The sequence below is a fragment of the Artemia sp. Qi Xiang Cuo genome, chromosome 15, assembly GCF_049724085.1.
Source record: "Artemia sp. Qi Xiang Cuo chromosome 15, ASM4972408v1, whole genome shotgun sequence".
Taxonomy (NCBI): domain Eukaryota; kingdom Metazoa; phylum Arthropoda; class Branchiopoda; order Anostraca; family Artemiidae; genus Artemia; species Artemia sp. Qi Xiang Cuo.
In genome coordinates this window covers 37121019-37145835 of record NC_142808.1, presented here as the reverse complement: position 1 = coordinate 37145835, position 24817 = coordinate 37121019, and the positions used below count along the sequence as shown (strand labels likewise).

At 35.7% G+C, this 24817-nt stretch overlaps 1 protein-coding gene across 2 annotated transcripts in view; it reads right to left on the bottom strand.

Annotated features, from left to right (window-relative positions):
• LOC148943626 (furin-like protease 1, isoforms 1/1-X/2) overlaps window positions 1–24817 on the bottom strand; it is a 138728-nt gene that overhangs the window by 81864 nt on the left and 32047 nt on the right. For both annotated transcript variants that reach the window (XM_089101509.1, XM_089101508.1), the window contains exons 2-4: window positions 23999–24283; window positions 20160–20258; window positions 7523–7687 (exon numbers count right to left, since the gene is read on the bottom strand). In XM_089101509.1, the coding sequence (XP_088957635.1) occupies window positions 7523–7687; window positions 20160–20258; window positions 23999–24169 (435 nt within the window). In that variant the 5' untranslated portion in view covers window positions 24170–24283. The remainder of the gene's footprint in view (window positions 1–7522; window positions 7688–20159; window positions 20259–23998; window positions 24284–24817) is intronic.

Here is a 24817-nt window from a genome sequence, read left to right as displayed (position 1 = left end):
GCTTAAAACGAACAGAAACTATTCCGTATATGAGAGGGGCTGTGCCCTCCTCAACGCCTCGCTCTTTCCGTATAAGAGGGGGGATGCTCCCTCCTCAATTCCTCACTCTTCATGCTAATTGTCAGGTTAGCGCTTTAAAAAGGTTCTTATTCGTATTACAGGGCACTTGTCTTTCAAGAGTCGGGCATAAAGAACTGTGACCAAAAGTAAAACTTTAGTGTAAATACCGAGACATTGAGAAGAGGACATCCCCCCTCATATACGGAATAATTTCTGTTCGTTTGAAGTTATGTTGCTCCACTTTCAGCTGAAAAAATATTTTTTTAATTTAATTTCTGTTGGTTTTTAAAATAATGACGGGAAATCTGGATCCCCCTCCATGGAAATTCCTCCCACAAAAATTCCTCCATGGAAAGTTTCCCCAGCCAAAAATCCCCCCGGAAAATTCAATCCTTACTAAAAATTCTCCTCCGAAATTTTTGCGGAAAATTGATAAATTCTCCTTAATCTCAATAGACGAGAGATCTTGTTTGACATCGAAGCCCTGGAATCTCGAAGGACTTATCGGACGGAGTAGAGGCAGTACAAAAAAAGGCGTCTAAGAATTATATTTTACGTGGATAAAGTAAAACCTAAAACCCCCTTGTAAATTATAAAACCATTTTCCTTTAAGAACCCATTTTGTCACCCCCGAAAAAAGGAGAAAGAAAATTTGTATCCGTTATACACCTTTTTTTTCTGTTTTTTTTTTTTTTTTTGCTTAGCATAAGAAGCTAAGTCAACTGTCGTAGAGCTTGTGATAGTCTTTTGAAAATAAATATTATCTTAAATTATATTGAAACGTTATATAAGAATAACCGAAATGTTATGTAACTTATAATGTTATACATTTATTGAACAAAATTTTTACAAGAACTATACATAGGTATATACCCATAAGTGTAACGTTAGCATTTTAGTATAACTGAAATTTTAGTTTAATCTCATTCCCATCTTCTTTTTTACAATTGCAGTGTGAATTAATTTAACATAATTTTGGCTTAGTGTATTCTCTGAGCCAATCTTTAAATGAGATTTTGTTCTAAATCATTTCAAGCCATAGCAAATTGTGTTGCTTTTCTTCTGAAGTTATTTTTTTTTATTTTGACCCTAGCAGATTCGGCCCATAAGGCTTGTTTATACGAGCGAAATGTGCTAATATATGGGGGGGGGGGAACCCAAATTTTAGCACCCCCCCCCCCCCGTGCACAAAATTATTCTGGCATACATGCAATGAAGTTGGTTTGTTAATATGGAACTACATAAATAACCACAATCTAAGTGGTACCGTTACAGTCCAGTAAAACTACGAAAGAAAAAGGCCAAACATTGGCATTTGAGCAACAGAATTTTTTTGGCACCAAAATGTTCAGAAAAATTTACTTATTAACATGTTCAAAATCGGCCAAAATCAACCGTGCAGAAATATTGCTTTTATTTCAGGGAAAAGAGGGGAGAAGGGAGAGGGAATCTCGAACTTAAATTCCTGAAATATTTTCAGGACTGAAAGGTATTTTCCTTTAATTCGAGTTCAGCGAGGCCGAAAATGACATAAAAATTAAAGAATGTCATCACTTAGTACCCCATTTCCTCCTAAGCAAGGTCAGAGGGGTAAGAAAAATCAGAACTTTAATTTGTGCAGTATTTGGTGGATTACCCCATTTCCACCGTGGACGAGGTGAGAAAGGGTAAAAATACCATTTGTGGTATTATAAAAATAGAATACATAACTGAAAAAACAAATACATAATTGAATGGTAGTTTCCTAATTATTCAAGTCTGTGGAGACCAAAAATGACATCAGAATTGGAAAATTTCATCACTTAGTATCCAATTTTCTGATTTTTATTTTGATTTTTTTTAGTTATGTATTATATTATTATAATGCCCCAAATGGCATTCCACCCCTTCTGACCTCACCTAGGATTGAAATGGGGTACTAAGTGATGGAGTTTTTCAATTCTGATGTCATTTTTGGTCTCCTTAGACTTAAATTAAAGGAAATGACCTTTCAATCCAGAAAATATTGCAAAAATTTAAATTCGAGATTTCCCCCCTTTTCCCAGATAAAAAGGGGTAATTCTGCACGGCCGATTTTGGATATGTTATTGAGTGAACTTTTTGAACATATTGGTGCCAAAAACATTTCAGTTGCTCAAATGCCGGGCCAAAATCTTATTTTTACTAGATTATTACGCATGAGAAAAAATAAGAACAAAATTCGTGCATTCACTGATTACAGTGCTAATAGTAGTGGACATGGAAACTAGAAAACACAGACAAAAAAAAACACTTTGAAACGCGATAGTGCGAGATTTCAAACAGTGTGAACAAGAGATTCTAGTATTATCGTCTCCTTTAGTAGTCATGAAATACATATATTAGTTTAAAAAAAAGTTGCCTAGTCCACCCCTATAGGCACTATTATCATCGATGTATATCGTCAAAAATGGCTAAAAACAATTTTCCGCATTCCTTAAACAGTTGCAATTTCAAGGTACATAATTTCCATAAACCGGGTGCAAAATGTGAAAATTTAAAACATTTGTATTCTTACTATTATTAGTACCTATCATAAAATAGTGTAGCATTCCAGAGCACTGAAGCGTAGACATGAAAACAACCTCTTTTGAAATTACACTGCTGGAGTGTCACATTAATATCCGGTATTATTGTTAACAAATCCTGCAATTATATGCTACAATAAACCATTTCTATTAACAATATCAGGGGCAACTATAAGGGAGGGGGCAAGGGAGGGGCTGAATGACGGTGTCATATATTTGTATCAATTTCAAAAACTTTCCACAGAATAAGTTTCCAAAGAAAAGTCAAGAGCTCTATTAAGCCAAATATGGGCATAAATAAAGTCAAATAATCTTCCAGGCGTAAAGCAACTACAAATCATTATCAACAATTAAATGAAACTCAAAACCAACAAAAATTACTATAAATAGCCGAGTCAAACTCAAAACGAGAAAAAATTAACATTACTAGGGCTGGCAACCCCCATACCTTCTCAAGACCAGAACATAACTTAGGCTTTACTGAAAAAAAAAAGAAAAAAAGACCATGGATTGTCAGTTTACTGCCCATTTTTGGCTCAATGGAGCTATTTACTTTTCTTTGAAAAGCTTGTTTTGTGGAAACAGTTTTTTTAGATGAATTTCTTTTCGTTTTTTATTGACAAAGTCTTTTATATGGAAAAAAATTATAGCTTATATCTTGTCAGCTTTTTTTCTATAAAACTTCATAATTTAGCAATGTCATATGGGGCGGGGATGCCCAATGTCCTTAAGGGCTATTTTGGTAGACCATTCTACTATGCTGAATAAAATAGTTGTCTCAAAATTTTGACTATTTGTGTTTGGGTAACAAATCGGCTTAAAAGACGGGCTGATTACCCTCCAATCTCTTTTTCCTCTTAGAAAGGACCCTGGAACTTTTTATTTTGAATCGAATTAGCTTCTTTAAATGTTCCAATGATATTTCTAGCTATTATAGAGTGGTGCTGCCTATGATATTATTAAATAAAAAAAATAAGTTTTTTTAACTGAAAGTAAGGAACAACGTTAAAACTTAAAACGAACAGAAATTATTCCGTGTATGAAAGGGGCTGTCCCCCCCTCAACGCCTCGCTCTTTACGCTAAAGTTTTTATTGTTTAAAATATAGAGTTGTGAGAAAGTCAAACATTAGCGTAAAGAGCGAGGCGTTGAGGAGGGGACAGCCCCTTTCATATACGGAATAATTTCTGTTTTGATAATTAAGTTTTAACGTCGTTCCTTACTTTCAGTTGTTTTTTTATTTAATTTTTGAACGTTTTTAAATTAATACAGGTTTTGATTTTAGCTTACCGTACATGAATAATTAAAACAAAATTTGAATATAAATTTTAATTTTATTTGGTTAAATAGCTTTCTCGAAACCTGTTTAATTTTATTTACGAACGTTTTTATTAGTAATAAATATACGTAACTTGCGAATTAACTTACGTAACGAACTTCTATATTCATATATTTTTAATACGTATATTAGAGGGTTCGTCCCCTAGTCAATACCTTGCTCTTCAAGCAGAAGTTCGAATTTTGTTCCAATTCTTAAAAAATGACCTCTTAATCACAAATGCCGTTAATTAGAATAAATAGCTCTTATCAAAGTTCTAAAAAATCTTTGGCTTAAAGAGCGAGGTATTGACTAGGGGATGAACACAATCATATACGTAATGTTTTCTGCCGTTCTAAGTGTTGATGTTGCTCCTTACTTTCAGTTGAAAAACTTATTTTTAAATAATGCTGGGAAATCCGGCGCCCCCTTCATAGCAATGTCCCTTCCCCCATGAAAACTTCATTCATGGAAAGATCCTACCACATAACCCCCGACCCCCCCCCCCCCCACTTACCAGAAAAAATCCCCACTGAAAACGTCTGTATACTTCCCAATAACCAATACTATATGTTAACATTGGGTAATGTTCACAACTTTCAGCCCTCCCCCCGGGGACTTCGGGGGATTAAGTCAGCCTAAAAGACATAGTTATCATATTTTCGACCATGATAAACAAAATGGCTATCTCAAAATTTTGATCAGGTGACTTTGGGAAAAAAATGAGCGTGGGAGGGGGCCTAGTTGCCCTCCATTTTTTTGGTGACTTAAAAAGGGCACTAGGACTTTCAGTTTCCGTTCCAATGAGCCTTCCCACGATATTCTAGGACCAGCGGGTCGATTAGATCACCCCTGGAAAAAAAATAACATATCCGTGATCTTTCTTCTGGCAAAAAATGCAAAATTCCACATTTTTGTAGATAGGAGCTTGAAACCTCTTCAGTAAGGTTCTCTGATACGCTGAATATGATGGTGTCATTTTCGTTGAGGTTCTATAGATTTTAGGGGGCCTTTCCCCCTTTTTTCGAAAATCAACCAAATTTTCTCAGGCACGTCACTTTTGATGGGTAGGACTAAACTTGATGAACTTATATATTTGAAATCAGCATTAAAATCTGATTCTTTTGATCTATCTATCGGTATCAAAATTCTGTTTTTTAGAGTTTCGGTTACCATTGAGCCGGGTCGCTCCCTACTTACAGTTCGTTACCACAAACTGTTTGATATGCCTTTTTGAAAGCGTGCATGTATACAGTTTTTTTGTTTAATTGGAACACCCCCTAAACAATTCCTAGAAGTATCGCCTTAATACTCTAAGCGTCATTAGTTACAGTAACTGTAGTTGTAGTACTAAAAGTCTACACTTCGTGCCTTCTGGTTAGTTCAAAAATCCCCCACAACTTGCTCTTAACGATCCAACTTAATAATATAAGTTGTTCTTGAGATATTGCTTTGTCACTTTTTTGAAAGTCTACATGCTCATAGTTTGTTTTGATTTAGTTCAACGTCCGCCAAAATATTTCTTATATTTAATTACTACAGACATTGTTATATTCTCTTTGGACTATTGGCTACAAAATGGCTGTCTAACAGTTTTGATCGAATGTGTTTGGGGAAAAGAGGATATCAGGAAGAGGGGGGGCTATTTTCTCTCCATCACGCTTGAATCTTAAAATGGAACTAGAACTATGCATTTCGAATCAAATGAGCCTCCTCCAAAGTTCACAAGACCACCTCTTCATAAAATCCTTAAATCCCCCCGGGGCATAACTTAAAACCCTTATCCCCAAACTTTGAGAGGTTATGTCAACCCCAAAGGCCGTGTTATGAGATCTTTGGACTATTTTTGAACAAATGGCTATCTTAAAATTTCTATCAGATGTGGGGGGGTATAGCTGCCCTCCGATAAATTTGACTCTTAAAAATGGCTCTTCAACTTCCGATTTCCAATCCAATGAGCCCCCTCCAAAGTTTGCACGCCCAACGTTTCCATAAAAACCTTAAACGCCCTCGGGGCAAACCTTACAACCCTTGCCCTGAGGACTGTGAGAGGGTTCTCATCCTTAAAGACATAATTTCTGGACTTTAAACTACGTCAAACAAAATAACTATCTCGAAATTTTTACCAGAAGGTTTTGGGGAAATGATGGGCGTGGGGGGGGTGGTTGCCCTCCAATCACTTTTGACTATGAAAGAAGGCACTAGCCCTTTCAATTACCAACCGACTGAGACCTTTTCTAAGTTTCTACGACAACAAATGGTCATCTAAAAATTTCTATCAGATACGTTTCGAGAAAATACGACGTGTGTGTGTGGGGGGGGGGCTATTTGCCTTCTGATCAGTTTGACTCCTAAAAAGAGCACTATAACTTCTGATGACCAATCCAATGAGCCCTCTTTGAAGTTTATACGACCACCATTTCTATAAAAGCCTCATATATCCCCAGGGCATAACTTACAACCTGAGGGCTACATGGGGGAGGGGGGGGGGAGTTAGCCTCAAAGACATAATTTTTGGACCTTTCAACTATACTGAACAAAATGGCTATCTCAAAAATGGTGATGGGAAATGATTGGTGCATGGGGGCGGGGGGTTGTTGGATGACCTCCAATCACTTTTGACTGTTAAAAAGGCCAGTAGAACTTCTGATTACCAATCAAATGAGTCCCCTGAGGTTTATACGACCACCCTTTCTATAAAAAACTTTATATCCCCACAGGGCGTAACTTACAACCCTTGCTGAGGTTTGTGAGGGGGGGGTTCATTCTCAAAGTCATAATTTCCGGTCCTTTAAACTACACTGAACAAAATTGTCATCTCAAAATTTTGATTGGATGTGTTTGGGGAAGTGATTGACGTGGGGGAGGGGGAGCTGGTTACCCTCAATGAGCCCTTTTGAAGTTCCTATGACATTTCTTTCTATAAAAAGTGCCCTGGACTAAAAAAAAGCAACAATATATTGTGCCCGCATCGCTCTTTACTTAAGCAGCGCTATCGCGCTGCCTATGATATTTTGTCTTGAAGTGCCGATTAGACCAGGTAAGCCCCCCCACCCTAAAATTCAGCCTATGGGTACCCATGAACAATATCAAAGACTTTCCGTTTCTTTGTAAGTTGTTCTCTTGGAAAATGAACATTTGTTTAAATAATAATGACTTGCGGACAGTGACACCCAATATTGGATTTGCTGTACCGTTTGTTGTAAATTTGGAACAGTTGTTGAATGGTAGTTTTTTACAAAAATCTGGTGCTTTTTCTTCTTCTTTTTTTTACAGAGTCTAAGATCAGAGGTTACTTCGAAAGTTATTAAATCGAGCATATACTAACACCATCCAGGTGTATGATAACTAATCATAACTATGATGAACTCATAACGTTGCCTCATGAAAAAGCATGCGCGAGCTTTTCCTTGAGTTAGTATATTTACGTTTTTTTTTGTTTTTTTTTCTTTCCTAGTTATCAAGATTGTTGTCACTACTATTCAACAGCAATTCTTGAAAAGGCGTTATTTAGCATTTACTGAAAGTTAGAATTATACCCCACACTCAAAACACAGCAAGTTCTCATAGCTACTCATAAAAAAAAGGAAAGCACTTACCAAATACCACATAATAGACCATTTTGGATCATCAATATTAAATAATGGATTAGATCTTCTAAATAAACTGGATCTTTTTGATCGTTTAGGAAAAGGCCCAGAGTAATCCGAGTGGACGTCCCGTTTGACCCGCTTTAATACACGTTGCTGCTGAACTGACCTAACCTAAAACGAGCATTGAACCAATAAGACTAGAAACGCTAATGCAGATGGGGGAGAAATCAAATAATTGCTCCATGGAGCATTTGAACAAAAAGAAACAATCTTTAAGACTAAAATTTCTGTAGTTTTACCATTCTTCACACAAAAATTTCAAAGGATGAGTCTTTGGGAAGGGATCACCCCCCCCCCCCCCCTGAGTGCAACAATGGTTAGAATCAACAGAAATATCAATTTTTATTGACAAATAACAGAAAGGCTGTCAATATTGATAATTGACAATGAACAACCTGATAACAGAAAATGGAAGGATGAACAAAGGGACTTGGTTTACTTTCGCTCCAAATATAAACAATATATTTTCGGCACTATTGTAATTATAAAAAAAAAATTACCGCAGACACATTGATTTATAATAGACAAAGACAGCATGGGCTTTTGCGAACCCCTACAACCAGCAAATGCTTCCGAAGACAAAACTGTAGGTTTTTTTTTTTTTTTAAGACCACACTGCCTTTCTGTGACGAACAGATAAAAGTCCTTTTATTAGACAGTGAAAAACAAACATAAAAAGTTCTGGATATTTCGACCATATTCATCAGAGATTGTCATCAGCAGATAAATCAGTGATCGTCACCAACGTCAGCAGTTTATCTTCTGATGGCGATCACTGATGTATGTGGTCGAAATATCTATAACTTTTTGTATCTGTTTTTCCACTGTCTAATAAAAGGACTTAACCCTACTTGAACTTTTATCTGTAAGACAAAACCGATTTGTCTTAGAATGTTTTCATACCTTTTTCCACAATTGATTCTCATCGTTTTAGCTAGATGCGAGTTGATGTTTACCTGCTTACACACTGCAATACCTTTTTCAATATGACTCATATCTATGCAGGCAAAAAATCTATGGTTTTAACTTATTTAAGCGACCCTACTTTATAAAGAATACCATTGCTGTATGTCTAAAAGTTATAAAAAACATTTCTAGGCAGCAATGAGAAACGCGCTCCATTATCGTTAGTGCGAGATTTTGAATAATTTGCGCTCCATTTGTTTTTTTTTTGTTTTTTTAGTAAATTAGGAATTCAAAACAAACCTTATCGACGACTTACCAAAAAGTGAACACTTTATGTTTGTAAATATTAGATTTTCATGACATAATACATAATGATTTAGTGTCTGATTTGTGTTCATTGGTACCCAAAAAGTGTTGGAAGGTGTCTATATCTTAGATAGTATGAACAAAAAAAAGAAGAAAAAAACAGACTAACATGTATGTTAGTCTAGACTAAAAGTATGAACAAAAAAAGAAGAAGAAAAAGAAAAAGAAGCAGAAGAAGAGGAAGAAGAAGAAAGAGAAAGAAACAGAGTAACAGTGGTGGTTTTTAAGCAAAGCATGTATGAGTGCAGCAAATGCAGTTACTGGGTGATTTCAAGTGTTTTGTTTACCAAATCCCTTTTAAAGATTTGAGCTGAAAATTTTATTGCATGAAAAAATAAGTATCCACAAGCTTTTCCATTTTTGATGAAATGTGAAAATTACTTGCTACCAATTGCCCTTGGGTTTGACCAGTCTTTCTTAAAGCTTTGGGAACAAAATGTCAAACTTTAGTAAAAAGAAGGGGGTGAAGCTAAGGAGGGGACAGCCTCTGGTCCCGAATAGTAATAAGTGCCGAGAAAAGTCCTATCATCCTCAAGACAGCGTCGTCTATGCTGTGCAATTAAATTACGATTGAGGTACTTGCATGATATAGCGACCACAGTTTGTAACCTGAGCGATCACACTCAAGAAGTGAAGTTAGGTTAGTCATACTGAAATATAACAAAATATGATGGAAATATAATACCTTAATAACAAAATTATGGACACTACTACAGAAAATTATGGAAAGCAGGCCGCGCAGAACGCATTATATTAAATACCTAACCTACTAACTATATATATTAAATAGTTAACTAAAAAATATCTGCATAGTAGTTAATCTCGCTCAGACTGAGCTGATTATCTCCAAGTACACACAGGAAACCAGTTTATTACAGATCAAGAACAAACTGTGGTCGCTATATCCTACAAGTACCATGATTGATTCTGTTTCTTGTTACACTCTCAGGCAATTCCAAGCACTTTTGTGTGGAAAACACGTCAGGCCGACAACACGTTTATGAATCGCACAAAAGTCAATTTGGAACACACCATTGTCGTTTATTTTCCCCGATCCATGTTTAACAAGGATAGATGGGGCATATGAGTCATCATCACCGTCTTTAGCTTTGAGGTCTTTACACACAGAGTCACAATAATATGTCAATGCACTTTAACAACTGAATTTTATATCACATGATAAAAGTATCTTAGGTTTGGTCACCGCCATTCTCTAGGACGTAAACAAAGGGAATGGTCAATCTCACGTGTGAAGTGGTGAGGCAAGCACAAAAAATCCGCTCAGTAACTGCTTCCGAGTCCACTAGCACCATGTTGGATCATTCGGAGCACATTAGTCATCATCAAGCTCAGTGTGAGGCATGGTAGAGTTACACCCTCTTCACCACTTTGAGGTGCACTCAAAATTTTCGTTGTTACCCAGGAACGAAGAGTCAAGCCTCTTGTCCGCAACGTCGCTACCGTTACGACGAATTCTGACTTGGCTTTAACCCCAATCCAAACCTGGATCAACAGGGATTCAGGCAGGGGCAATTTAATTACAAATATTTGCAAGTAGTTATTTCTGATCAAAAAGAGTAAAAAAAAAAAATTAAAGCAATATTAATTAGTAGCATTTTCAGTCAACATGTTACATTCTCTCTGGCACTACACACAGTGTGCTACTATGCCAATTTAGTACTGAACAACAAAGCTAAATGAAAGAACTTTTCTTTTTCTAAATTTAATGCTACCATCTTATGTACGTAATTCTTGATTGAAGGTTTTAGCGTTTTTTATTCATCAAGTTTAAAATTTCTGTTTAAACAAAATTTTCCTTTCCTCAGCACCCTGTCTGAAAAAACACAACTTGTTTGATCTGAAAATTTCTCAGTGAATTTACGGATAAAATGGAGATAGTTGGGAATTAATCTTCCTGTTGGATAATGTCAAATGATGCTTTGGCAAAACGCCCAAACCCCCTGCCATCATTCCAATGAGACACAAGACGTCCCAGCGGCTCTGCGTTTCATTAGGATTGGACCTCAGTGATTCCGAATCTAACTAGAGTGATACTCCAATTAGACAAAAAAGAATTAGGTGGAAAATACTCTTTTTCTTAAGTCGAATTCCCAGGCGAAATTATACTTATGAATTTTTTGTTTTAAAAATGCCAAATAAAGCTACTTTGTTTCTTTCTTATTCTTTTTTTTTCTTACACATGCATCTGAATTTTCTTTCTTTTTTCGAAGTACAAAAGGCGTAACTGGTTTTATTCAAAATTTAGAGGAATTTGTTTCTGGCGAAAAAGGTAATCAACAAAGATCCAATTCCAAGGAACAAGTTCATAAAACACTCTATAAACAACATCTGTATAAAATAAAACACCAAATCATAGACGTTCGTTGTTTCACTGCAATTTGGTAGCAGTAATTGGCATCCAGGTAATTTTTTCCTCTTAGTTCCGGGCTAAGTCAAACAATCCCACTGTATTCTGTGTACTGAGACAAGTCGAACTTCATTGCACCAGAGATATGAAAGACATAGCCCAAGGGGGAGCCAAGCAGCTAACAAGGGATTTGAAAAGTCGACCACGTGTTCGTATTGAACCTTCTCTGAGATATGTATAAAATTAAACAAATAGAAAAAAAGTCGGTCATATGTTTGGATCAGACTAATTCATCCTTTTGCACAATTTCTACAAGTATCACAACTTTTTCTTGTGAGAATGACTGAACACAAAGCTTCATTGATGTTTGATCTGAGACAATATAATTACAACTTTGATGACGGAACTGAATGAAGAACCATACTAACTGTGAACCATGTGTAGCAGTTGAGGAGTCAATCAAGCTACGATGTCAATCATAACTGATTTAATTTAACTGCCAAATTTAACTGAGAACCAGTAGGACCTTCTCATGGATACACATAAGAACAATGTAGCCCTCTTAATTACCAGCCTACCTGGCATTTACACAGATGAAAAAAGATTTTGATATCCCCACCCTTTCTCCCTAAGAGTTCAAATCAGTCAAAAAACGTAAGACTAACCCAGGAGCGGAGCTCTAAGTTCCCACCGAGTTTGGTTTGGTTCCGAATTGACTCTCTAGTAAATACACTTATGAGAATAAGTTAGAACCACCTCCCCAAAGGTTAAATCCTTGACCCTGAAAAGGCATAACATTGAACATTAAATATTGATGCAGACAAAGTTTGATACAGATCCAAAAATTAATTTTAGCAGATATGCTGATGACCAAAATTTAAGGGTTATTTGACCCCCCCCCCCCACAAATATTTATATTGGACACTGGCCTCAAAAACCCAAAACTAGGATAACAGCTAATATCTGTCAAGAAGCTTGGTTTGAATTTTACATCTCTGCCATATAGTTCATACCCGCCTTAAAGAGTATCATGGAAGGTGCAGTTTCTTCACCTGATTTCTTAAACATTTTGTCCTAGAGGCTCAAGACCTGTGTCCTTATTCCATGATACTGGCATATACCAATCTGTCACTAGTTTATTTTCACAGACGACACCCTTAATCACAGCCAAACATTACAACGGATCAGCGGATTTTAGGTATCCTTCAAGATGAATACAAGTATCTATGTTGGGCTTCACTGTAACTGAACAAAGTCCGAAATAGTATTTTTCAACTGGAGTTGTTTATCACGTATTTATATAAGCCCTTGGAAGCTCAGTGAATCAGTCTGAAGAATACATAGCATATTTGAACCTCTCCATCGGTTCCTCTTTGCGTCACCTGAAGTCTCTTCTAATCAAGCATCTCAACCCTTGTATTTTCCCCGTCTGATACCTCTTGCCACCTGCAAATTCGACTTCATCGTCATTTAGCTTGCCTTTACAATGCAGTCATCCTTTCCCTTTTCCTATTCATCATGCCAGTCTGGAAATTCCTTACAAAATCAAACCAGTCAAAAACCCGTTGTCTTTTTTCCATTTCGCAAATTATTTACTACGTTTATTACCCTGGATCAGAGACACAACAATAGTTCAGCAATACAAAGTTATTGACCTTGAACGAGCTAATCTATCGCGTTACTGAAAAAAATTATTAAAAAAGTAGCTGGTCGCAAATTTGGCCACTACTAGTGCGTTAGCTTTGGTTGTTCGTTTTGGAGCTTGTGTTGTTGTTCACATAGTATTTTTTGTTTCTGTTGGCGGTTGTTTGTTTGTTTGTTTTTTTTAACTTCTTTTTTATCTGTTCTGTCTTTTTATGTGATAGTTTTTTCAGTCAATAAACCGACAAAATAATACCCCGGCCCCCCTCGCTTGTCCCCACCTTATGACTTGAATTGCAACCGGGCTTGTTCACATCTAATTTTAATCTCCATCTTTATTTGCACAAGAAGTTTCAGATAATGCGATTAAAAATTGGAATCTCAGATTTCCAGAGTGACCTTTCCAAAATTATTTCCTAGAAATCTAGATGATATACAGAAATTTTTGATATTAGATTTCGAAAGGTAAATTTATGCTCCAGACGAGCCTGATAATAAACAATCCTTAGAAGCTCACCTTAAGAATAAATTCGTTTTGTTTTCAGTTTTTACAATCTAGCAGATAAGTGCAAATTTACAAGCTTCTGAGAGTCTATTCTCCTCTGTTCTATAATCCCTATGCTACGATAAAGCTTTAAACTTCCATCTTTTGATTTAACGAAGCTAAAGACCGCTGATCACGATTCAGAAAAAGGTAAGCAGCATAGAAAAAGCACAATTATCTGTCTTATGGCTATGCAGCAGCCCACTTCTTGGGTCCCTGCAAAATACTTGATTTTAATTCAATATCAACGGAGGGGTGGAGTGATGGAGTATTTGGCTGTCGAGACAACAAAAAAACTCGTATCATTCCTCGTCACCTTCAGCTTGCCATAAGAAACGACGAAGAACTGAACAAGCTCCTGTTAGGGGTTACCATTGCCCAAGGAGGTTCCAAAAAACCCATTCCCTTCCAAAAAAAAAGGTTTTGGGTTAAGTTCACCAACTCCTACTGTCTTATTTTCCAGTATTCAAACCAGCAATATCCCCAGAAGTCTACTCTAACCTAAACTGAATTTGGGTATAGGGAAAGCTTTTGGACGGCTAAGTAAAAAAAAGTTAAATAATTTAAGATTTTATTTCAGATTTAATTTCTTCCTACTTTTACTAATCAGTGTTATAATACTTTCAATGTTGGAAACGAAAACCTAGAAAGCAGATATGGTTTTAGACTTCAAAAGAGCGTATTTAGGCAATTACAAGATACAGCACGACTACTTTTGACCATGAAACATTGGTAACGATCTGAAGCTAAATTGTTGTTTAATTACAGGATCCTTAAAATAATTTGCTTGTCTACAGCATTAGCCGCCACCTAGATTTGGTTAAAGCTTTAAGTATGATCCAAAGAGTATAAGTAACTTATATTTGAAGCTCTGTAATCATTTTTCTATCAGGAACTGATATCAGATACTGATTACTACCCAAATTTTACTAATTACAAAAATTAAACTAATTATTCTTATTATTACACTGAGCAAAATGCCAAGTGTGGCCAAACGTTAGATGGCGGTGATATTTTTTTTGTCGACACTAGCGCCAGTTTCCACTCTAATAAGTTACCCATACTCTTTGGTCCATAAGTTTTCTAAAGCTTGACACCCAATTTGTTTTACTCAAATTTTAACGAAATTAACTTTTAATTTCACATATATTCTCAGGATTTTAAGATTTTTAATGCAACAATTATGTATATTATACTATCAGGCGATAAATACATAAATGAATAAAGGTAACAGATTGAAAACGTCAGTCATGGACAAAACTCTCATCAATAGTAACTTACATCTAAAGTCACAACAACAACAAAAACATGTCAAAATCCGCAAATTTGTGTATTGTTTCAAGCTTTGCTAACCATCCATTTGCTGAAGGAGGTCTTTCTAACAGTGTGCGTCATGTTACTACCATATCAATGTTGATTGAAAGCATGCTATATTGAACAGGTCAACCAAGATTTTCCTCCTGTCTATATTTCTTTGTACTATCCAGACCCTGTTCCTCAGATATGTTTTGAAAAAAAAAATTCCCTTCATAAGACTGAGTTTAACATCGTTACTTAAACCAGTAGATAAAGGAAATGGGATAAAAATTTATTCAAGGACCAAAACTCGTGGAAAATTATATCTAGATTCAATTATCTTCGTAGGTCAAGTTACCATGAACTCCTAAAGGTCAACTGAGGTTTTTCTAACACTGCTTCAAATTAACACTAAATCACTAGAGATTGAGTAATGGCTGAAGGATATTTTCTAACAGTATGCTTTATTTTGGCACGAGCATTGACTGAAATTATGATAAGCTGAATAAAAGGATGTGTCCCTTGCCTTTATTCCTTTCCACTACCCTAGACTATGGTACCCAGGTGCATTTTTAAAGCGAAAATTTGCCCTCCAAAAGATTAAACATTACACTCCCGCATTGGTAACACTCCTGAGACGCTTGTGTCTCGTAATCTTTTTTTTTCAGGTGAGTTATCTTCTGTATATCTATTTAGATTTTTAAAATGGCAACTTCATTTAAGATGATCAACGAGATATTTATCAATCATTATAATATATTAACTCTCAAAAACAATGAAAACCCCAGTAAGCATGTTCATCTTCACTATTACATAAGAAATTCGAAGAAAACTCATAGAAAAAAGAATTAGAAAAAGAAAAGAGAAAAATGTGAGACCCCTACACTACGCTGATGTCTCCCGATCATCACTTCTTCCCGGATGAATATATCGTCAATTAATCTGTTTATATCCATCCCTAAAATGGGGACCACATTCAGGATGATCAATGAAGATTTTGCGAGATGAAATGTCCATTAATCATTACAATATATCAACTATCAAAATAATGAAACTGGAGTAAAATTAATCATCTGTGCCTAGTACATAGAAATATTGATTAACGATACGAAAAGATCAGTGATGCACATTAAGCGACAAAAAAGACCATTTGAAGTGGGCAGAATCAAACTAACCATAACAGCATTAATTTTTATAGAATTAGAAAGGCTTCTGAACTAAGAAAAAATGCTTCTACAAGCTCTTTTTTTTAAAGCTACGGTCTTTTGATGTTTAGAGCTGGAAATCACCAGTTCTATGGAAAAGTAGTAGACAGAGGACTATGCCAGGTCACTTCCTAGAAAAGGAGACTGGTACAGTAAATAGATCATTTGAGATCATTGCGCAGCATGGAAGACAACTACTGCTGCCTTATCTTCCTCAAGACACGAAGGCATGTGAAGACCCAAGTCTACGTCTTCGACGCTCGAAAAAAACGTTAATGTTTTCCGCTATATGTTTTCCCCAAGTCCATCTGATAAAAATTTTAAAATGTACATTTCATAAAAATAGTTCAAATGTCAGATAAGAAAAACTCCTGTATCGACGCAACCCCTCAGGGCCCGGAAGCAAGCGTTGTAAGTAATGCTCTGGGGGCATATAATGTTCTTATGGAAGGGATGCTCGTATAAACTTCGGAGAGGGCTCATTTAATTGGAAATTGATTCCTCGTTCACTTTTTAAGAGTCAAAAGAGATCAGAGGGCAACAAGACCCCCCCCCCCTCCACACCCTAAATGCAGCAGACAAAATTTTTGAGTTACACATTATATTAAAAATAGTTCAAAGTTTAGATAACAAAAACTCCGGTGTCGACACAGCCCCCCAGGGCCCGGGGGTAGGCGTTGTAAGTTATGCCCTGAGAGCATATATGGTTGCTATGGAAGGGATGCTCGTATAAACTTCCAGAACTCAAGCGGTCCAAATTTATACAGCCTGATGAGTCTGTCTAATCTCCTAAATCAGGAAGGGAGGAGAAAAGTGAAGTTCCGCCCCTGGATGGGTCTCTAGCCTCACCCTCCTGACTCCCCTATTGTCTACGCTAAGGTTTTCTTCTTTATGCCCACTACGCTGGGCTCCCTCCCTCCCCCCAAGACTTCAATAAGGTAAAATTTTGCATGGGAAGAAAGTTAAAAATTTCAAGAAATTTCGAGGGGACGTTAAAACACATCAAAATACACTAGTTAGAACTAGATAAAGAATTGGCTATCGAATTACTTATATAGCTTCAATATATTTTTATTATTATCCCCCAGAGGTGCTTTATATGCATGGGGTGGTGTTACAAACTTCGGAGGAGCTCATTAAATTGGAAATAATAATTTCTCGTGCCCTTTTTAAGAGTAAAATGTAATTGGAGGGCACCAATCCCCCCCCCCCCTCTTCATTCCCTCTTTTCCCCAAATGCAGCCAATTAAAATTTTGAGATGGTTATTATGCAGAAAATAGTCAAAAGGTTAAGTAATTAAAATAATTATGCCTCGGGATAGACAAAACCTACCACAGCCCCTAGGGCAAGAGCTGTAAGCTATGCAAGCTGTCCGTTGACGATATATAAGGTTTTTATCAAAGGGGTAATCGTATAGACTTTGGAAAAGGCTCATTCGTTTTAAATCGAAAGTTCTAGCTCCGTTTTCAAAAGTCAAGAATAATCGGACAGTAGCCTAGGCACCCCCCCCCCCAACGCAATTTTTTCTAAATGCTTCCGATCAAAATTTGGAGTTAGCCATCTTGTTCAAGATCGTCTATATGTCAAACAGCTATGGTTCCGGCTTTGAACCCCCCCCCCCCCCTCCCAGCCCTGGGGGAAAGGGCTGCAAATTATATTAGCAGGCCATCGTTAACATATAACGCTTCTATGGAAAGCGTGGTCGTATAAACTCTGGAGGAAGTTCATTCAACAATAAATTTAAATTTATTATGCCCCTTTTTAGAATCGACAGAGATCAAAGAGTAGCTAGCTCCCTCCCCCTTGTGCCTTTTCCCCCAAATGCATCTTATCAAAATTTTGAAATAGCCAATTTGTTCAAAATAGTCCAAAATTAAAATTACTATAACTTACGGGTCGAGAAATCCTCCATAGCGCCCGGTACAAGGATTGTAACTTATGTAAGTTGCCCATTGTTAGAATATAGGGTTTTTGTGGAATGGGTGGTGGTATTAACTTTGGAGGGGGCTCATTTGATCGGAAATTGATACTTCTAGTTATTTAAGATAACTTCATTTATAGATATTTAAGAATAACTATATTTTAAGATAACTATATATTATGATAACTATATGTTAAGAATAACTATATTTTTAAGATATTTAACAATAACTTCAAGTTATTTAAGAGTCAAAAGTGATCAATAGGCAACTAGCCCACGCTCCACTTTTTGAAAGGGTATATGGGCAAAATTTTGAGATTGTCATTTTGTTCAAAAAAGTTCAAAGGCCAAATAACTATGCTTCCGCGGTTGAACCCCCCCCCTCCCGCCCCTAACCCCAGGGAAATTGCTCTGAGTTACGGAACTTGCTTTTTGTTACTTTGACATTTTGTTTATTTCAATACTTGTATTTAGTTATTTACGTGGCAACTTCGATTTACGGTGCAAGGGCTGTAAGTTATGCAAGTTGCTTAATGTTACTTTGATACATTGGCTACTTTGATGCTTTCTTTACTTTGTTATTTTTTTACTTTGGTATTTTACTTTGATACTAGTTTTGATCATGAATTATATTACAAATATTTTCTTTTGTACTTAATATTGAAAATAAATATTAAAATTACAGTAAAATTTTGAACCGACGAGCTTTCAGCAATTAATATCATTATACATAAAACATTCAGTTTAATTTATTAGATCTTTCCGAGATTGTTCAAGACGAATATATTTTCACCACAAACAAAAGTTTGGATACTGCCCCCTTCCTTAATTATTAAAACATAAAGCCTACTCCGTCATTGTCGCTTCACTGAAAAATGAGTTATATTACAAATATTTCCTTTTACAGTTATTGCAGTACAGAAGATGCAAATAAAATTTCCAGTGAAACAAAATCTTGAGCTGATGGATCTTTCAACAATTAATATCATTATATATCTAATACTCAATTTGATTTTGTTTATACTTTCCAGGACTCTTCAAGACACATATAATTTTCAGTAAAGCGCTAATAACGCAGTAGGTTTTAGACTTTTGCAGTGAGAGAAGGAGGCGATACCCAAACTCATGTTTGTAGTTAGTTTTGTTCGATTCAAGCTGGATTTGCATATTCAATTTAAGTTTCACTCGTTTTAAGATGTATTTATTCATTTATATTAGTAGCTATTGTATGTTTCTTTGCATTAATTGTTTATTTAATTTCTGTTCGCTTTGGGTTTCATTTATACTTCAGTAGCAAAATATTTTTTTTTCGTTTTAAGCTTGATTTGCATATTCAATTTAAGCATTACTCGCTTTAAGATTTATTTATTCATTTCTATTATTACTTGTTGTATGTTTCTTTGCTATGATTGTTTATTTAATTTCTGTTCGTTTTTGGTTTCATTTATTCTTTAATAGTAATTTCTGGTCATTTTGGGTTTGAATTTTAACAGGTATTTGCATCTGCTGATCTTAATTTTAAAATGGCCTTTACTTTTCTTTGAAAAACCTCTTTTACGGAAAGTTTTTTTAATTAATTATCTTACAGAAGCCATGACGTCAGCAACTTTTAGTATACAATTCATCCCCTTTCTAAAATTAAGAAAAATGGATTAAGCTGTTACATAAAAAGCTAAAAAAAAAACTCCCGGAATTCAGTTACTTCTGTCTATAGTATTGAGAATAGTATTCAAGCTCTTATGCAAATTCAAGCCCAAAATTTATCCGGACATGTCCACTCCAGATTTGTTTTTAAATTTAAAACAAGAGCCGTTCATAGGATTGCTATAATTTTGCTGAAATCGCACCAAATTAGGTGATTTCAAACTATATAAAAATACCCTAAATGATTTGTTTTTTTTTTATTTTTTTTTGTCATAAACAAAAATACATATATGCATAATTGCTTTGTTTCTACTGTACTAAAGCCATATACTGTTTTGTGTTTTCGGTAACGCGCTAGTTCTACATAACTCGAGAAATATAGGGAATTATCACGAGCCAGTGTATTTGAGCTAGTTTTACAGATTTATGTTATATACTACTACCACTAATAACGACTCACTGCAGCATTAAGACGCCTGAGGCCAACACATAGCCAAAATAGGCTACGAAGAAGCATTTTTTGTTCGTTTTTAAATTCAATTTCGCACTTAATTCCATCATTTACTTCCATGCGCTATTAAAATAGCAGGACTACATTTGATAACAATAATAACAGTAATACTGTAATAACAGTAACAATTAAGTACAGTTTAGCACAATGGCAGTTAGATCAAGAAAAATAAAGACTTACATTTGGTTCGTGACTTAGTAATTCACTATGTTCGAGTAAAGGCTCCACTGATCTCTTCTTAATTCGGCTATGTGCAAAATGATAAACACGAGGGAAAATCTATAATCAAGATCCAAAATAAGACAGAGCCTAAATATACAAAGCAAGTATAACTAACCTAATAATGTTTGCTAGAACAAAGTGGAGTATGATTGATGATCAACAAAATAAGCTAAGGTTGTTACTCAAATAATACGGAAATAAAGATGACTTTACTGTTTCTTTTTTTGTTCCTTTATTTTCTACTCTGATGTGTTCTGTTTTTATAGTTTAGGGAAGTTAAGCGTTTCTTAAAAACTCGAAGAAAGGAGACATTGCAATTCCATATTATTATTATGCCATAATCAATTTTGATCATTTTTTTACTTTTTGTTAAATCAAACTATACTTAAGAAATTGCTCTTTTTCAAGTTTTTCTAAATGCTTCAATTTTTAATCGAGAAGCCAATAGCTGACGAATCTGAAGTACTTCCTTTGCTGACAGGCTATACTATAAATAGCAAGGTTAGATCATAAAGGGTGGGTTGACGATTCCCCTAGGAACACAACAAGCATGTCCCATCTTATCTGTTGAAATAATCCTCTGGTTTTTCTCCATTAAAGTAGTGAAATGGGTTTATTTCAGCTGTTGAAAGTCAAAATACCTTCAATGCAGACCCAGTCGTACAAATTCTTAACCCATCAGAATCCAAAGCGTCCTATTTTCTGTTTTAGCAGTTTAAAATGCAACATTTTTCATCGAACTATAGATAACTTCAAAAAGCAACTTCTCAGCACTCATTTTCGTAATAATGTGTTTTGATTTTGTACGGCCAAGCTATTATTAATCTTTGATCCTCCAGCAAAAGCAGAATATATACATGTAGTGCAATAGAACGGCTCATCAGTGCATGATGTTCTACGTTTTCGGTGCCACTCATCCTATCCGTTCAACAAATGGACCCCTTATATGGGCTTTAACAATAGCGTTGCCTAAATTGATCCAAGGTGCCTAAAACCGTAGCAGAACTTTCTTAATTTCATCTACGCGACATCCATGGGTAACTAATCACCTAGTTTAGGGTTTAATTACCTAGAAATCCAAATTGAACCTCCTACCATTCATGGGCACCCATAAGGGGACAGGTGGCGCCAGCCCCCCGGGCTGAATGACACTACCTTATATTTTTACATTTTTGTTTTGAGATTTCTATTATGCAGCATTGGAAGTGCCGATTAAACCAGGTAAGCCCCCCCCCCTTAAAATTTCAGCCTATGGGCACCCCATACTCCCACCTATTAATCTCTGCCTTCTGATACCCTTCTACCACCCATGACTATAACACAGTTGTCGTAAACTTATTTCGCCTCCTTCTTCGGTCAAGAAAACCCACCAATTTTCGTCTTCTACTTGACTTTCATCATTTTCTTTTTGAATAAAAAAAAATCTCCCTCTTTTTTCTGCACTGATATTTTCAATATTATCGATCTGGATTGTTGCTTTTTTTTATTCCTTTTCTTCTTTATAAGAGGTCTGTGGTTTTAGCTACGCTCACAATTTCCATATATACTTTTATTAGTTTACAAACGGATCGTATTGCAACTAATGGCATTCGATTTTCTCAAACTAAGCAGCAAGAGTTTGGGACGAAAGGCTTCGCTCAGCTAGAAACTGATTATGAAGCCATACAGCTAACGAACACATTGTTAACTCACAAGTTGAAAATATGTTGGGATATTTTACTTTAATTTTAATTTACAAACAATTCGCAAATATTTCCCGACTCTGTATTTTCTTACAATCACCTGCCAAAATTTTAAATATAAGGTTTCATTTTGACTATTGTGAAGCCATACATGCCAAGGAGAGGCTTAGGAGCTATTTGATATTAAGTTTTTAAAATATTAAAAGAATTGTTCAACTGAAAATTTATCATTTTTTCAAGTGTAGGTTGTTGCTTGGAAGTTAAATAGACAAGTTACAAAACGACACTGATACTTTAGAATTTCAATTTAAAATCTTACAAGCTTCAGATCCATACCCTCCCCCTCAACAAAATCTCCAGACTTTGAAGCTTATTCCTACTATCTCTTATGTTTGCCTTATAACTTACTTACTTTTCTTTCAAAATTTCCACCTCCCGTCTAACATACTTTTCTATATACGTACCTAGTATCAATAATTAGGCTACTTAAGAAGCCTAATTATTGTAATTTGATTCTTTATTTCAACTCTGTTCTTAGATCTAAACAGTTCTTACACATTCTCGATTTCACTCCAATTTTCAATATGATGAAACCAACATGCAGTTCAAGCGTTAGAAATCCTACGGAGAGATATTATGCCATATTATGTTAATTTATTAACCTATGAAGGCTGATCTTCTTTGCACAAAGAGATAGAGACAAAAAGATATAACATTCGAGTACGATAACACAATGGTGGTTAACTTTGCAAAGACTTGTGTATCTCCCATGTATTAACTCACTGTAGTACCGGTACGGCCTAAGCCAAGGCAGCTGCACACATTATGTTTTACTGAATTTTCAAAAAAAAAATCAATCATATGTAACGCTCTCTCGTGCTCATTTGGCTTCTCAGCCCCTTAGCAACCCCCGAAGACATGCGATCAAAATTTTCGAGGGTGACATAACCCACACAGCCCCTGAAGTAAGGGTCGCAGACAACACTAATTGACAATTGTTAACATACAAGCTATATTGTGGCAAAGGAACGAATGGTTGATCTTGGGTGTCCAATTGGCTCGAAACTTCCAGGGTCGTTCTCTGGTCCAAAATACTATACATTTTGTTGCTAAGGGAGAGGGTAGTAGGGAGTCCAGAAATGGACCAAAAACATCTTGTTTTTTATCAGAAACTTGCAGCTGCAAGTCCTTAGCCAAGAGGAGCTCAATATGCAAAACAAGGTGGTTGGGTCAATAGAGCACACATTTGTCCAAGAAAATTTCTTTCTGTCGTCTCGAAATCTATATCCTAAGGTCCTTATGCCCCCAAAATAGGGCAAGAGAAAAGCCGACTGGCTTTAAACTTGTATCCTTAAAACCTTAGGCTACGGGAATCCTAGTCCAAAATAATAAATTGACAACAAATTTGATTTCCCCAAAAACAGTGTCCAGTAAAAGGCCAAGATCGTTTCTATTACAGCCCCCCCTACCCAATGTGGGCCTTTGAATGGTTTGAAAACTTGTTTTTAATTAGTTTGGGACATTCAAGAATAATTACTTAGGCTTTGGGGGATCAAGGATTTTTTAGGATGGAGAAGGAGATTTGGAGCAAGGAAGCAGGCCAGAAAAAAACCTAATATAAAACATAAGTTTGGGGGCCGTTGTTCTGTGAAACATGGGGCCAAGCACCAAAACTTTTTTCCTGGTCAGCTCAAAACTTGTATCCTTAAGTCCATGGGTTAAGAGAACCCAAATGCACAACAACAACAAAAAGAAAAAAATATTGGTCCCTCCCCCCCCCCCCCTCTTAAAAAAACGCAAATAATACTTTGCCTCTCAAAACAGACTAAAATTTACACCCCCTAAGTTACTGGGCCAAAGGATTGTTTGTACATAATAAAAAAATTCAAGGGATGGATTTTCAAAAAATCGGTGCCAAAGTTTTTTATTTGATGAGCTTGATATTTACAGCTGATATCTTTGAGGAAATGGTACCTCATTTCACAGAAGAGTTAAACAAATATTGGTTTTCCTGAAAACTGAGCCCTAAAAAGGACCTTTTTCCGACCTAAATATATATTTACTATGCTTTCTGCCCCCTAAATATGTATAAAATACTGAAAAACCAAGACTCACCTCTCCTAAATTTATAAATCCATATTTTGCTGCTATTTCACTTGCTTCTGCAGGTGTACCATCAATGTCAACTGTGAATTCTGGAACATAATCTTCTATTTCGCTTCCTGTTATAACGAGTAAGTAACTATTGATCACAAGTAACAGTTGTATTATCCTTTGAGCACCCATGAAATATTTTTTTTTATAAAATATATCTGTTACTTTTTATAACAGTCCTTTCACAGTGAGATACGAGTTGGGTGCTGGAAGACATACGGTTTCGAAATAAATTTTGGAATTGTTCTGAAATGGAAAATAACAATAAAAGTATAGGTCTTAAAAGCAAGGTTAGTGAATTACAAACCACAATTATATTTCAATTTTTCAAAGACAATACTACTAACATTAATTTTACCAATAAACACTGGTAAACTCCTAATCCCAGTATTCAAAGACTAATTGAGAACAACTGAAAATGGTCGTTTGTTCTAAAGTGATTGTTAGCAACTGGAGGATTGGACAAATATTCAAAGTGTATTTAAGTAAAATTCTACGTCTTAAAATTACTTAAACAAAAATCGAGTTACTAACGAACACGAACAGGATTTCTAAGAAACAAAGATGAAACCCAAATTAACCTAAAATTAAGTAAAATCTAAAACCAAGAAAAAAAAACAATATCTATATATACAATTGTTGCTACGGTGACTGAGCACCACAGAAGCTAGATGGAGTTGCTTTAATAGGAACACTGAAGCCACTGGATAAAATAAAATGAATATCAAATTAATTATTTAGTTGGGAAATAATCCTCTTGCTTGCTTCTACTGCTGTAAT